The 16,161-nt window shown below is 40.5% G+C and overlaps 1 protein-coding gene across 1 annotated transcript in view; it reads right to left on the bottom strand.

The window, feature by feature from the left end:
* Window positions 1-290: 290 nt before the first annotated feature.
* slc1a7a (solute carrier family 1 member 7a) overlaps window positions 291-16,161 on the bottom strand; it is a gene marked incomplete at its 5' end in the record, with an annotated part of 36,557 nt that continues 20,686 nt past the window's right edge. The window contains 9 exons of the mRNA XM_084368557.1: window positions 291-713; window positions 3,163-3,262; window positions 3,481-3,615; window positions 6,419-6,613; window positions 8,605-8,838; window positions 9,297-9,396; window positions 9,662-9,893; window positions 10,707-10,749; window positions 15,759-15,974. Coding sequence (XP_084224683.1) covers window positions 447-713; window positions 3,163-3,262; window positions 3,481-3,615; window positions 6,419-6,613; window positions 8,605-8,838; window positions 9,297-9,396; window positions 9,662-9,893; window positions 10,707-10,749; window positions 15,759-15,974 — 1,522 coding nt within the window. The 3' untranslated portion in view covers window positions 291-446. The remainder of the gene's footprint in view (window positions 714-3,162; window positions 3,263-3,480; window positions 3,616-6,418; window positions 6,614-8,604; window positions 8,839-9,296; window positions 9,397-9,661; window positions 9,894-10,706; window positions 10,750-15,758; window positions 15,975-16,161) is intronic.

Genomic DNA, 16,161 nt, shown 5'->3' with positions numbered 1-16,161 from the left:
AGTAAATGTTTTCTGTTTTTTGTTTTTTTTCTCCGCAGTCCACGGGGGGATGGGTTCCTTAAATTAAATCTGATATTAGCTATTGTGTTCTCCGTTTCCTTTGAGATGGGCTGACTCACAGATCTGGGAGGATGTTTGTGAAACCTCAGACAAGATGTCTCTCCGCTAGAGCAGCACGCTGTCACCGCTGGTACCAAATAACACATCTCTGATAAATATGTACACACACAAACACGCACAATCAAATGTGGGTCATTATTTAGGTTATGTAGAAAAAGAAATGTCTTTTTTTCAGGGTCATTTGCATCCATCCACTCGGGCCGCTCTCCTTCCTGGAGGGGAAAAGCGTGTGAACTTAGGTCACCTCAATCTTTAATGTGTTTTCCTCTCCTGCTGGCCCGGCGGCTGTGGACGAGCCGGTAGCTGTCGGCAGGGGCAGCTGCTTTTTACACGTTTGTCTCCAGCCCGTTCATATCAACGGAACAGTGGTCCTTGTCCCTGTGCTCTCTCTTGTGGTGAGACGAGTGGGCGTGTTTCTTCTTCTCTATCGGCCGGATCCCCTCCTCCAGCTGCATGAGGCGAGCCACGTCCGGGGAGAGTTGGTCCTGCTTGCTGCCAGGCGGAGGCGGCTGGTAGCAGCCGTTCTTCTGGTTCTGGTAGGTCATCATCTGCTGGATGCTTATCATGGGCTTAGTTTCACAGATGAGAGGCACCTGGTGAACACAATCATCATGGAGGAGAAGAAGAGGGACCCAGAATAGTGTTATTAAAGGGCAACTCGACCAGTTTTACACATTAAAGTGTGTTTACAGGTCCTGGGGACTACTTCTGAATAAGTGAACAAAAGTAATAGCCTGTAAAGCCTTTTGGGGCTCCAGAGGAAGCTGCATGTAATCTGATAAATTACTTCTAGTGATGTCACTCACTGGCTAAATTGTGCCGTGGGAAATGTAGGCGCCAGGTTTTGAAAAGCATCCCACTGGTCTAGGATTGCTCTCCAAACTTGAACGAAAAAGCTTTTCAATTTATCCTGGAGCACGCTCTCACACACACAGTCAGTGTTGCTACCTAGTTTACAACTAATGTCTGTACAGTCAGTACATAGGTTGTTTGAGGCAGGTCATCGGTCCGTCTTATTGTTCTGACAGCTCATTATCCTGAAACCCAAGTCCCATTGGAATGAAAGCCCATTTGATAAATACACACTTTGATATGATCAACTTATGGTCGTAACTTAACCGACTTAAATTGTATTATTAAAATTATTTAATTACGAATTTATTTATTATTATATGTTATTTTTGAAGCATATTTTGTTATATTTGTGGAAAATCTTAATGATCCAACAGCAGTCAGTAATTAAAATGCCAATAAAAGAAAAATCAAGTAACTGGCTGTCGCAGGCCTCTAATAAGCCCAACTAATCGTCTCATTCAGCCAATATAAAAGGACTGGACAGGCAACCTGTCTGTCTACCTATGTACCATTGCTACATGCTTGCCCTTTGCACTCATCGCTCTAGACCGGAGTCTTCCACAAGGCTAGGTGGGATGCATAGCTAAAGCTATTGGCGAGCTAATGAGCTAGTTTCTCAAGAATGGCAGAGAAAGGTTGCTGAATGCGTTGGGTTTAACAACAAGCAGCCATGACTAAAAGGGTTAGTTGTTTTTATTTTAGTGTTGAGTGTCAGATTGGATTTAAAAACAGAAATCCCTCATGTGCTGGTAGCTAATTGATACTATGAGACAAGGGGATTTATAGGATATTGGCTATAGTTTTTGAGACTGTGTGGGTCATTTCTTCACAACACACTAGACTTTTATTTATTTATTTATTTATTTATTTATTTATTTTATAGATGCTAGGGAAGATGCAGAAAAACCTGCTTTCATTCTGGGCAGCGAAGTGTCAGCCACCCCCTTCCAACAAACTTGTCGTATCAGATTTTACAATTATTTTCATTTCTTACTTATGCTGGTCCATTATGAACAATATGTTTTCTTACACGTGTGTGTCAGACATGAGGTTGTCGGTTAATGGTGAGTGATGACAACAATGTGCCGCGCTCACAGCACACAGCCCTGAGTCTGCTCTTCAGCAGCTTGCCAAGTGAGTACCACAAAGCACAAGAGCGCAATAAAAGAGCTGCTGCAGCAGCAACACACTCCTGTAGTGGCTAACGTTAGTATCAAACATGCAGCCCCTGGGCCGAACAGAGCTGTGGTGGCAGCATCAGACTCAGAACTTAACTGAGTTGTTCATTTATGCATTTATTGGTCTTTAAAGATGAGAGAGTCTGTTGAATGTAGCAAAACTAACCACTAATACATCTCACAGCTCGTCCATGTGTTTTGGAAGAGTGGCCCTGAAGGGAGGAGGTGGGATTTTTTTTCAGTTGGATACTTTCAAAAGTTGGCTTGCTTTTTTAGTGGCACATCTTGGTAAGATTGTCAAAACCAGCTTTAACTGACTTATTTTAGGCCAAATCACAGTCTTTTCCTAAACCTAATCATGTAGTTTTGGTGCCAAAACCTAACAGAACTGCGACTGTTCCAAAACATCAACCATGTTAATTATTGTTATTGATGACGAAGATTTATTTTTACCATGACAGTGAAGGTCACCTAATGAACGCCAGGCCTTCAAAACAGTGGGCTTTTGTTTCCAGCATAACAGGCTGTCGGACAAATGGGCTATCAGTCCACTGGGACATTTGATGGACTGCTGGGTTTCTGAATAATGGCCTGTCAAATAATGATGGACTGCACTAATGAAAATGTATGTCAATCACCCTTTGTATGTTTAATCCATACACAAACATAAGTGTAAAAAACAATAAATTGTGGTTTAAGGGTGGAGTTTCCTTTTTGAAACTGTCCCAGAGAAACCAAACCAGCTGTTTCCAGTCAACTCCTGGTTCTTAGCTTATATAGTTAATGCAAAGATACAGTGGTATTGTTCTTCTCATCAAACTCCAAAATGTCAAACATTGCCGTACAGCAAAGCAATCTTCTACCCTGACCCACTTTCCTATCCGCCTTTCAAAGCAAACTAAATATACTCATGAACAGGTCATGACAACCTTGAGAAAACAATACACAAACAGATGGTTTGTAGCCTCCGGGCCAAATCTATTCATTGATGGATTCTTCATGCTCTCACCTGCTCCCCTTCTTTGACAAAGTCTTTCCTGCAGATATGAGCCATAATTCCTGTGGCCAGGGCATCACCCATCACATTGACCATGGTCCTGAATCGATCCCTAAATGACAAAAGCAAAAGTCATTCACATTGTTAATGAGGCTAAGGATGATTTGTTATCGCAGTCCTACGAGCTTATAGACTCATTTGGTTCACAGACATGTTCAGGTTTTAGGATATTCCCAGCACATTTACACTACCTGTAAATGTAGTAACCACTTATTTGGTGGCTTTGATTGTGTTCAGCTAGTCATGATGGAGAGATTAACCCTTACTTACAAGGCCCAGTCAACCGCAATGATGAGAGTGATGTCATCGGTGGGAAGACCCACAGAGGTCAGCACGATCACCATGGTTACGAGTCCAGCCTGTGGGATACCGGCTGCACCGATGCTGGCTGCAGTGGCGGTGATGCTGGGAGAAGAGACAGAGGAGCAGAGTGCAAATATTTTTATAACATGAAAAATGTCAAAGTAAAGAAGAAAGTGGAAGAAGGTGTTATTTCGAGGCTGCTAATGATTTAATCCAATCTTGTACTTTTTACTTTAGACAGCTACAATAAGTTTTCAGACTAATTTACGCATAAAACACACGATCATCTTGCAACAGGGGTTTTCACACAGATCTTTATGTGCTGTTGAAAGATAGACACGAACGACCTGGTGACCGAGATACTGATGATGCACTTTAGTTCACAGGCATTATGTTTTTGTTGGGGGCATGCAAGGAGTGATCAGGAAAATTGCAGCACATAGTTCAAGGTAATGCGTAGCTTAGGCTGCTTACTAAGCTACTGTTGCTCTCTGTTAGCGGAGCTAAAAGTCACATCCTGCAGAAAATCTGACCTTCACACAGAGTCCAGCAGCATGAAGGTTTCATTTGCAATGTCACGTTACAACCTGCTCACATATAGCAGATATAAAAGTGAGTAACACATGAGGATTGCTGCAAATTGTTACACAGAGCCCCTTTAAACAATGGATCACACAAGCATAAACAAAAGCAGGCTCTTCAATAGCAGCCAATGACTCATTTCTAGCTAATTTAAATTTTGCTGACTGAAACAACAATTGTGTCTAATGCATTTTAGCTGTGATAGCCAGCTAGTATAAGACAATTCTGATCCTCAAGCTGACTTTTTTCATGTTACCAGGCGACTCACTTTCAAACAAGAACCCTAAAAAATGGGGTATTCGTCCGTGCGTGATGATGTCACCATGTTGCCCCCGAACTGTCATTAGAACAGACCAATTACATTGTGGTGATGTCACAGCTTTGTGACCTGGCAAATGACCAGAAACGTGCACATGGGAGAAGTTATCCTGTGGTCAGGTTCTATTTGAATTCAAAGCATGTTTTACTAAACCTAACCAAGTATATTTGTTGCCTAAACCCAACCAAACAGCACCAGGAGCAGGACTAATGCATCCTTGCCTTTGGAAGAAATGCTCAGTTTGGCTTCCACCGTAGGTTGCCAGCTAGTTAGCCAAGGATGCTAAATGCTAGCCTTGTCAGTTAATGTTTGAGCACCTAATAACATTATTTAATCCATTCCTTACACCGTTGCTCTTGTATTTTTGGTTTTCTGAAAGACTTAAAAATCACAATCCTTAAATGAACAGTATCGCTCTGACACAGCCCCGTGGCCTCTGCTTTAGCATGTGGACAAATCCAAAGCTTGACAGGCCCAGGATGCCTGGGTACAGATGCTCAGCTATGATTGACAAATTGCTGTGCAGGGGTGGTTTTTTAGCAAAGGGGTCATTTTAGAAGCTAGTAGTTATAATAACTAATATTAGTTAATATAATATTAGCCTGTCAAGTTACATAATTAAATTTTTTTATGGTTTCCTTCTGGCACTGACTTTTAATTAAAGGTCATGGAGGATTTCAATAAATATTCCAGCGTGATGTAGGGAGAATGGGAACTGTAGGGAAAGTGATTGAGCGGATTTTCTGTCCGAGACCTTGGACCTTTGTGCACAAACTGACAAACTGTTCCTCTGCAGGACTGTGGAGGGGGTTGGGTTCGGGTTAGCATGCAGATGGAAGAGCTCCGCGGTCAGCAGCCAAACGGCACGGGAACAGGACGCAGAGAGAGGGAAAATTATTATAATTCTGGCGTGACAAGGGAGATGAGTAATACAGGTCATATGGGTTTTACCGCCAAGGGATTATGAGGGAATGGGCACAGACTGCAGCCCAGTCTGCTAAATGTTATTACAGTAAAACATGTCATGAAATCAGAGGAGGGACAGGCCTTTTACCTCAAACTGGGGTGGGCCACAGGTAATGTGGGTGAAAGTTATAGGCTGGTGGTGTTGGTAGGAAAGGGACTGCTGGCGTTTTTGTCTGTCCGGCTGTGTCCCCGGGGATTCCAGACTGATTTAGCAGAAATCAGATCAGACTAAGAAGCTCATATGAGGCGTAATCTGTGTGACATTTACATATATGTGTATCTAGTAAATATCCCATAAATCCCATAATATTTTTCATTAATTCTGAATTAAACTAAATGTGTGACGTTAGATTAATTCACATGCTGAACTCAAAGCGGCACAAGAATCCCCGCAGCAATTTCTGACTCAGATGACATTTGCTTTCATTGACAGACTTTGGGAGGCTTTTACTCATCTGGAAAATTGCTTTTGGGATCAGAAGCTGTCCACAGAGTTGTTGATGTTAACAATTTCAAATGAATTGTTTGCTGAGATTTAGATTAGAAAAAAGACACTTGATTCTACATTTCTTATAATGCCACCTAATAGCATCTTTCATTAGATAAATGTCTTTCAAACTCAATTCGCCATGTGATGCACACTTTTCTGCTAAAAAATGAATAAAGTAACCCTGATGACATCATTACAATTTTTCTCCAAATCCACAGAAAATGACTGCTTCTACAAGCTGACAAATATTCCCGGTGGCAAATGAGCTGAACTTAATGTGCAAAATCAGTGGTGTGCCCCCAAAGCCCCATGCTTTCTTCATTAGATTTAATGTTATCCACTTAACAACAATAAAGTCAATATAATTACAGAAACCGCTGTTAACAAAAGGTTTAGCAGTTTACTTTCCACACAGATATTTAAAAACGGAGCCATTATTCCAATCTCCTTCCTTTTTGTGACCTCACTCGCTCACTGACATTTACTATAGTTCAGGATCATTTTATATTTTAATTAGCCATTTCCGGTCTAATGTCAGGGAGCCTTACCTGATGGTGATAATCTGTCCAAAGTCAAGCTCATAATTATTCACTTGGGCGATGAAGATGGCTGCCACGGCCTCGTAGAGCGCAGTGCCGTCCATATTGATGGTGGCCCCGACGGGCAGCACGAAGCGGATAATGCGTCTGTCGATGTGGTTGTTCTCAAGGAGGCACTTGAAGGTGATAGGCAGAGTGGCAGAGCTACAGCAAGAGAAAGATAAATAATTACAGATGATGAGCCTCCTCCGTGAAAAACGTTGTGTCATGAATGACACAAAAAAGAGATACTCTTTTGTTACAGTATTCTGGGTAGCAATTTTCTCAGTGTGGCGGGCGCTTAATTTTGCCCCATTACAAATCATGGAACACTTATAGTGCTCCTGGATTGATTTCATAGTGAAAATGTTGTCTCTGGCCCTTAAAGCTCTCGCCATAAAGGCCACAAACCAAAAGACACTCAAAAAAACAGGCGTGCAGTCAATGTCGGGGACACTATTTTGGGTATGAAAGGACATATGTGAGTATAATAAACATTTAAGGGGAGACACTACAATTGAAAACAGATTTTTTTATGCACCGGTCAATTTGATATTTTGGGGTATTTGTTTCTATAACATGTCTTTTTTCAGATGAGAGGAAAGAAAGTGCTCCAAAATACACATATATAGTGTTTAGTTCAGTTCTTTGTTCTGGACAGTCTCATTTGCCCATTAAAACCAAAAATATCCGAAAACCTGAAATACAAAAAATAATTGTCTCAAGGTAAGTAGTCAACTGGGTACGTTGCAATAGTGATGTCTATTAGTTAAAATTACCCAATACGCCATTTTTTGTCCAATAATACGCTACGTTTTCTCTGATACGCGAGAAGGTTTGTTCATATATCACACACAGCCTTATTTATCCTAAATCCTAAAATCATGGCGACAATTAATTTTAATGGATGATTGACAATATTTTCAAGTAGTGCATTTTTGATTAGATATTGTCTCATTTGCATATTTACAGATGCAATATGTAAGAATTGACCTCATGTAAAATTCATACTCGTAACAAATAGGGGGCATCATATTACCAGTGTAACTGCTAAGTGCTGCTAACTGTAGCTGCTGTTAGCTAGTTAGCTCAGTTAGCTGTGTAGCCCGTGGTACGGACTGGGCACTCGGCTAGAGGGTTAGCTGGTTAGCATGGTGACTTATATCTCTTGACCACAATGCATAGATGTCATAAAGTCACATGTTATTTTTTCACATTCTGTTGATAATTCAATTTTTTTAAAATTGTAAACATATTGCACCTTTAAACAAAACATTTCTGAAAAAACTGACAACACAAAAATTAATTGCTTTAATGTAAGTAATCAACTTAGAACCGAAAGAGCGTTCATGGATGCAGATACATTTGTATAAATGCTGTGATTACAAACTAAGGACGTCAGCTTTATTCTCTTCATTCTCTGAGCACGGTTGGTGAGGTGAGCCCTGATCATTTTCATTTCATTTAGTTCTACATCTCAATTAGCTGTAGTATCACGCATTGACGCACCAAATAGTAAAAGATACACGAATCAACACCGCTGCTCGCAGCAGGAGAGCATTTTAACGTGTCAAACGGGGGATGTGTCATCATACTGATTGTAAACCAGGAGCAAAACACTCTGATGCTCTCTAGGAATGCCTTTCAAGCCTTTTAAAAAGCAACAAGGTGAAGTGTTGTCGGAGGAGTCAAATATAGAGAGGACGGACCTGAGGTGGAGTACGAGGTTAAGAGGGTCAAACCCAAACAAACATCCATTTAATTCAAGGTGACTCCCATTATCCAATCCATTTACACTAGCAATGTCGGATAAAAGCATATCTACTCTGACCATGGCGCTCTCTTAGTAGCATATTTTTTCCTGCTGAACCCTGAGTTGAGGTTTATCGTTATGTTATAATAGCGCTCAGTGCACTCAAGTTGTTCAGGTAAACATCATGACAAAAACATTTAGTAAATACAAATAATTACATTCTCTGAAAATCTTTCATTTATGTTGTCCTCTGTGACCCGTTTTATATTAACTATTAAACTACTAAATGAAATGTGGTCTCCACTACATGTTTGGCCTGGAATCAAAGAGTCCCCATATTTATAAATAAATATTAAATTACATTGCAGTCTATGATTGCAAAAGTCAGATCTTCCACTTTTACCTGGATGAAGTGGCCAAGGAGATGAGAAGGGCCTGCAAAATGCCTCTGATGTAGACGATGGGGCTCTTCTTAGTGATGAAGAAGTACATGGCCGGGAGGATGAATAGGCCGTGTAGCACCAAGCCCATTACCACCGTAATGGCGTAAAAACCCAACTTCTTCCCCATGGCCGAAGGGTCGTCCATCTCCAAGATCTTTCCGGCAACCAGAAAAACGATGCCAAAGGGGAAATACCTGAGAAGGAAGGAGGGAAGGTAGAGTGCATTACTGTAAATTCACAACATGTTGTTTTGATATCACTTTTTTTATTCTGCACATTCCTCTTGCTTTTAAAATCCTAATGACTAGATTATGCACAATGCAACTTATATATGCCGTATCTCTGGTTCTGCTGTATAGATTTTGGTTATTTGTTTTTGAACTGTCTATCCCTTTTCTAAGGTCAAACACTGAAGAGATGGTGTTTGAGATGTCTTTCTGTGAAGACTACGGCATCGGCCAGAAACGTATGTATGTGTTCTATCAGGCAGTCTTAGAGAGCCTAATCAGGCGTGAGATACAAACACGGCGCTGTAATCTCTCAGTACAGCTAAAACCCAGGCTTGGACCAAGTGATCGAGCAACAGACGGACACTGCCATCCTGATGCTGTTTCAGTTTATTATGTTTCATTTCAAGGGTTTCAACTCTTACCAGATGACAATGGCCACAATCTTCAGTACTGCCTCGTTCAAACTCTGGCAGAAGTTGACCAAAGCGCTTCCATTGGGTCCCATTCTGCCCAACATTATTCCTGGATTGAAGAAAAAAAACACACAGAACAACTTGATAAAACCATCAATCATACACCTACAGTGATGCTTTCAACAAATTGCTGAGAATGTTGTCATTTAGTTTTTCAATGCCGCCCTCGTGGGAGCACAACACATTTCAAACTAAATTATGCAAAGATGTGGGTGTTCCAAGACTTCCATTATGCTGTTACCTATATTTCTGCATTTGCACTGTGCATGTTGCTGTGTGAGAGTGTGTGTGCCGAATCCATGCCAGCCACTCACCCATTGTAGCAGAAAAGATAACAATCCCCAGCACATTCATGCCTTCGCTGGTACCCGGTGATGTTTTCATGATGACATCAGGTGGCGGCGTGAGATCCAGAGAGAAGTTCTGGACATCTGTGCCGTTGTCGTCCTGGATGCCGTAGATGTAGACCCTACGTGTGGTGGTCTCATCCAGGAGCTGAGCCACTGTTGGTTTTGGGATGAGCTCGGGGACTCTCTGGGTTCGATACTTGAAACCAAAGCAGAGCACAGGCCCAAACATCAGCACAGTAAACATGACAACAACAGAGATGCTGAGAGTAGCAGCTTGTCACATCGGAACAACACGTGTGGGCTCATATCAGAGGTGTTAACATATTAATTATGCTTAAAAGATTCACATTACACTAATGAGACGTTGATAAATGCAGTAGACAGTGTTATTTTCCGTTAAAGACGATAGCACTTTACAGGTCACAGATTATGTTCCTCAATGCTAACATATAAATTTGATGTTAATCTAAAACAAAGTAGTGCACTGTGAAAGAAAACATATAAAATATATCATAAATAATAAAGGTGAATGCCTCAACAATTAATTTTAAAGGAATAGTTTTCATTTTTGTCAAATAAATGTATTTGCTTTCTTGCCAAAAGTTAGACGAGGCAATTTATACCACATCTGTGTGCTAAATAGCTGCGAGTTAGCTTAGGTTAGCGCAGAGAGTGGAAACATGGGGAAACAGCTAGTTTGGGATTTGTCATTGTGTTTTTGTGTGGATTAAACAAACAACATGTAAGATGTTTATTAGTGAGCTTCTAAAAACATATATTTGTTTGCCTTTGGACAGGGCCATGCTAGCTGTTTCCCCCTGTTTCTAGTCTTTGCGCTAAGCTAACTGACTGCTGGCTGTAGCTTCATATTTGGCGTAGACAAATGAAGTGAGTGGCATCAATCTTCTCAACTAAATCTCAGCTTTAAATTCAATGAGCACATTTGCCAAAATGTCAAACTCTGTAATATAAGTGCTGTTCATGTTTTGCCTTGAAAGTGTTTGCTTACCTGTTGAAAAGTAGCTTGAACCAGGTTGGCTGGAAACATGTTGCTAAGGAAGATAATTTTGAGAAGTGTTAATGTCGTTCAGTGGATTGCAAATGTTAATATAATGCAAAAGAAAGGCACACGTATTTCCAACAGTATCTGTCTTTCATAGTCACAAACAAAAAATACAATGAAAATTTGCTCATTTTCAAGTTCATATTTTTTTTTTCTTGAAAAAAACCCCAAAACACATCAGTTGTCTCATACTGACCAATGTATAATCTCTCCGTCTGAAACGCTGTGTTTTAGCTCCTGTCTCTGTAATTTAATCTTAAAAATTTAAATCCCTCTTTTGCATGTTTTTATGTGTCTACTGGCATCAATTCAATATATGAAAATCACTGAGGGATGGTGGTGGGATGGGCTTGTAATTGGACTCAGCTCATTAGATTTGCTAATCAAAAGACTAACTCTTAACCATTATATGTTTTCCTGCATCATTCTTGGCGGGCTAATGGAAATCTTTACAACCTATTATTTCCACACTTGAAAGCTGGATAGTAGGAAGGTGATTCACCTTAATAGCCTCCCTGAAAAGCCCTGCTCTTATCTCAGCCAAACAAAAATACATGTTGAATGCTTTGTCTGCCAAGCTGAACTGCAGCACAGAGGACTGTTCCCAGTGATACAGTAAAGGAGCAGGCAGGAGTGATGGAAGATCAACAGGTTGAATTGGGGAAAATGGGCAAAAGCCCTTAGATGAAAGCTTGATCAACAGGAAGCAACTACAATAAATTGGCATATAAACCTCTGGTCGGGTTATATATATATATATATATGCTATTACTCATTTCACATAAATAAGCAGGACCACTGTCATAGCAACAGAGGCTGTACAAGCTTGTAGTGCTGTCACATGGCAGAGGAGAAAACTAGCAACAATGTTTTCATCAAGAAAAAGGGAAGAAATGAGGTGTGTTCAAGTGTCCTTGAGCATAACACTGAATCCCATTTGCCCAAGAGCCTCATTGTAAAGCTCCTAAACAGCTGTTTTTAAGTCGAGGGGAATCTATTTAAACAGAAATAAGTAATTTATTTTTAGTGACCACATGTCATTATATTTTCATTTCATCATGCTTTGAAAGGTCTGTTCTTGCTCATCTGTTACAAACTGAGGTTTTTGTGTCCTTACTGAGGACACTGATAAGTCCAGAATGGGACTGACATACCTGCCAACGTCTCCCTATTTTTAACCCTTTCCCCCGCTGTGCCCCCAATTGGTAATTTCTCCCTTTTCATAGTAATACAAATCAAATGGGAGTGTCTCAGTTTATTGTGGGATTCGTGTCACGCTACCTGGCAAACCAACACAGAGGCAGAGCTGGGCAGCATAAAGGACCCTTCGGTCTGCTAAGTTTGCTGCTGAAAAAGGATGAAGCAGCTCCCAAGAAGAACAAACAAGCTTCCAAATTTCACTCAACTTGTTGTGAGACCTTCGTCTTTATTGTCATTTAACTACTGTCTCAGTTGCTCGTCATTTGCTCATCATTTCATCTTCATTTTGAAGGTCTACCTGGCAGTGATGATGGCCTCTCAACACACACGCTCCGTCACAATGTTTGCAGTTAGTTGATGTAAATTTGAGATGTTGATTTAATTTTTGTCCTTTTTCTGTACATTCTTTAAAAATGTGTTTTACTGTGAGCTAAGAATTTCAAACTAATTTCATCTTCACACCCTTGTATTTATCACAACAGTCATCAGTGAAGTAGGGTTATATGGTGGTGGAAATCTCCATCTTTTTCACGGTGTAATGTTGGCAGGTATGGACTGATGACCAACACTCAGTTAAACCTGGTCCACTCGACACTACTTTCATATTAGGGAGCCAGAATTCAAAGGTAGCCCCAAAACTATAGGGGGCAGCAGTGAGTGGTCACTGCTGCTAAAGTGGCCCTACTCTCTGTTTGCACAGTGTAGTGTGACGTATATTTGCTTTACAAACAACACGTCCTTTTGCTTCCACTGCAAACTCCACAGTATACCTCTACAGTTATCTCAGTGACTTTTTATCCGTAATTTAGCTTCTACTTCACTTTTCACAATTAATTTGTAGCCTGTATATTGTTAATAGTTTATCGTATATATTTGTACACAGTGTTTTTAACATTTTTGATCAATTAGATAATCACGTAGGTGTTTTTAACTAGTGAGGTTAGCCTGTCAGCTAGCCTAGCTGGCTTCATAAAAATCTCTGCATATACACATTAAAGTAGTTCACCCTTCTCTCTGATTTGTGATTAAAATCCCTTAACAGCAATGAGGTTGGAGCTTTACTGCTCATTTTTTTGCAGCTTTTTCAAACATCTTGCTAAAAAATGAGCCCTAGCGTGAGTGCAGCTAGCTAACATCATTAATGGCTACCTATCTTTCTAGAGCATCAAAAATGTTAAACAGAAACAGTAAACTATTAACAATAAACGTGAACTGTGAAAAGTGAAAAGTGAAGTATTTAAACTAAGTTACGCATGAAAAAGCACAAAGGTAACTATAGATGTTTACCGTAGATGGACAGATAACTGTTAGCGGTGTAAGCTAGCCACATCCTAATGTTAAGTCACTATGGGTCGTTTTTACACTTGTTTGAAAGAGCTGCCAAAAATGACAGTGAAAGCGAGGGGTAAATGTCTGACATCATTACTGGATAAGAGATTTAAATCACAAAAGACAGAAAGGTTCTACTGTTGTGTGTATATGCAGAGTTTTTAAGAAAGTCAGCTAGGTTAGTTGACAGGCTAACCTTGCTACTGTAGTTAAAAACACCTACGAAATAATCAAAAAGGCTAAAAACATCATACGAAAAAAAAAATTAAAGGTAAACTATTAACAATATATACAAATCGAACTGGGAAAATTGAAGTATTTCACTAAATGCCAGAGATAACTAAAGACATATACTGCAGAGTTGGCACCAGAAGCAAAAGGACGTGCAGTTTGTAAATACGTCACACACAATATTTTTACATCTTACTTGTGAATTGAGGATTTATTAATCCAAAAACAGAGGTGATTGTTGAAGGACAAACAAGACCTTCATAAAGGTAATAAGGCTCGTCTTAGTTCAGTAAACAAGAACTTGGACTTAGAAGATGTAAAGTTGTATTTTTCTTTTCAGCAAGGAAAATAGGCTTAAAGTCATCCTTAAGTTTGGGAATGGCTGCTCTAAAGATAAAACATCTCTGTCTACAAGAATAAACAAAGAACTTAGACTGCTGCAATCACGAACATACATTGAATGAACAGCATTGTTATACTTTGAAAGGAGCAAAAAAAAAATCAAAAATGTGAGTGCCATATGAAACACCTCTGTTGAATAACACACATTATGCAGCATTCATATTCATATCAGCATTTTGTTAGCACAGACTGTAAATCCCTCATCAACACAGAGCTCAAATCACAATCAAAATTCAAACAGCGCTTTTCAGACGTAGGGAGATTAAAAGGCATATTGTATTCTACATCTCGTGCATTCAACAGAGCGATTTAAAAGACATATGGCAAAGATATACAGGGACAATATGGTGCAACTCAGTGGACTGTAGTGAGCGTTCTGCACGGATTTGACCACTTAACCATTCAGCAGCCTATCCTGTGTCTAAGACAGAGCAAAGCAGGCTAATGAACCGCTCTGACCCCGGTGCCCCTAATAAATCCAAGTATGCACATATTCATACATACAGTGGTCATTACGCATACTTATCACACACAAGCACACACGCGGCTGCAGACAGTTGGGCCCATTTGCGAGTGTACCGATATAGTATGCCTGCATGATAGATGAAGGCTGTAAAGAAGCTTTGCGAGATAAATCCAAAGCACAGCTGTGCTCTTTGAAACACACACACGCACACACACACACACACCAACACACATATACACACGCACTGAGATCCCGTGAACTACAGTGCTTCACCTCTACCACATGATCAGTACACAGTTGGATTTTATGGGCTTGGCCAGTTTATTACTCCCTTTTTTACATTCTGATTGAAAGTAAGTAATTCAAACACAGTTTATAATTTGATTTTATTATTAACATTCTCAAATATATATAAAACATAATACTACAATTAGAGGATGGAAAGATAAATGACTAAACATGAATCATTTTTCAGATAATTGTAGTTTCTAGTGAACTAGCATTATAAACTGAGAAATCCCGGTGGTGGTGGAGTATCCCTCTGCTATACGGCCGGTTGACTTTACCCCACTGACCGACTATCACACTGACACAGTGGCTCTCGCCGTCAGGTTTCCTCACTGAAGGGCTGACCCAGGTTCACCTCAAATACACCCACTCCATCCTTCAGCAGCACTAATTAGCTTAGCGCAATAACCCACTGGCACACGAGGCTCCAGGCTTTACGCTCTGACCTCCAGCCTTTCCCTGACTTCAGCCCTAATGAGACAGCACGCGGAGCAAGACATTTATATATCACAGGTGATTTAAAACAGCTTTAGACAATGTCCCGTGCGAGGTTGATCTCTCTCACACATCTCCGAGCTTAGGCAATTACATTTCCTCTCTGCGCTCATAATGATTTTTTCCCTTTTGTCTGCTTTCATCAGTGCTTTAGTAGATATCTTTTCCTTTATTTGCAAATTCATGAAATCCAAAGCAAGCACAACTTTTAAATGTTGGTGCTTTATTACAGGACATTCACAGAGAGGTGCTGGCCTCTTGTCTATTCGGATCGTGACCCTTCATAGCCGGTCAGAGGTCAGCAGTGCAACTAAAGATGTTTGAGATGCTTTTTAATAGTTGCTAAAGTCCTGAAGAGCTTGAAACTCTCTAACATCTTACAAAAGAGGCCAATGTAAGAAAAAATATCTGAAGAAATGAACTGAATTTTATTCTTTCCTTTCTTATTGCCTGTCTTATATCCTCTGATTTATCTCTTCGTATCTTGAAAGGAAACAACACGTTTCATGAATGTATATTTATGCCAGTCACGTACATGTGGTGTCGTGACATTGCTCATGTGCCACACATCTGTGACGGTCACTTACCGAATGAGATCCAGTAGAGCGTCAGCGGAGCTGGTCATTGGCTTCTTGCTATCCTCAGAGTCCTCCTTCTGAGCAGCTCCACCCGGGTGGATGATGTATACCATGACGATGCCCACTACCACGGCAACAAACGTGGTCCAGAGGTAGTAGGAGATGGTCATGATGCCCAGGCGGCTGGAGCACTTGGCGTCCAGGGCAGCTAGACCCGACATCAAACTGGAGACAGACACAGCAGGGAGACAAAAAGACAGACAGGGCGGTAGAGAGAAATGTTAGAAATCGAGATGGACTTTGACAAACCACTGTTGAAGAACTCCCTTTGTTCTGCCTCAATTTTCAGAAGTGGATACTTGAAAGTAAATTTCAGCCTCCCTACAGGGACAGGCTGGATACAAATGTTGGT

Source organism: Pagrus pagrus (assembly GCF_965226575.1).
Source record: "Pagrus pagrus genome assembly, chromosome: 12".
In the NCBI taxonomy this organism is placed as follows: domain Eukaryota; kingdom Metazoa; phylum Chordata; class Actinopteri; order Spariformes; family Sparidae; genus Pagrus; species Pagrus pagrus.
The sequence above is the reverse complement of the archived record's forward strand: the minus strand, read 5'-3'. Positions and strand labels throughout refer to the sequence as shown.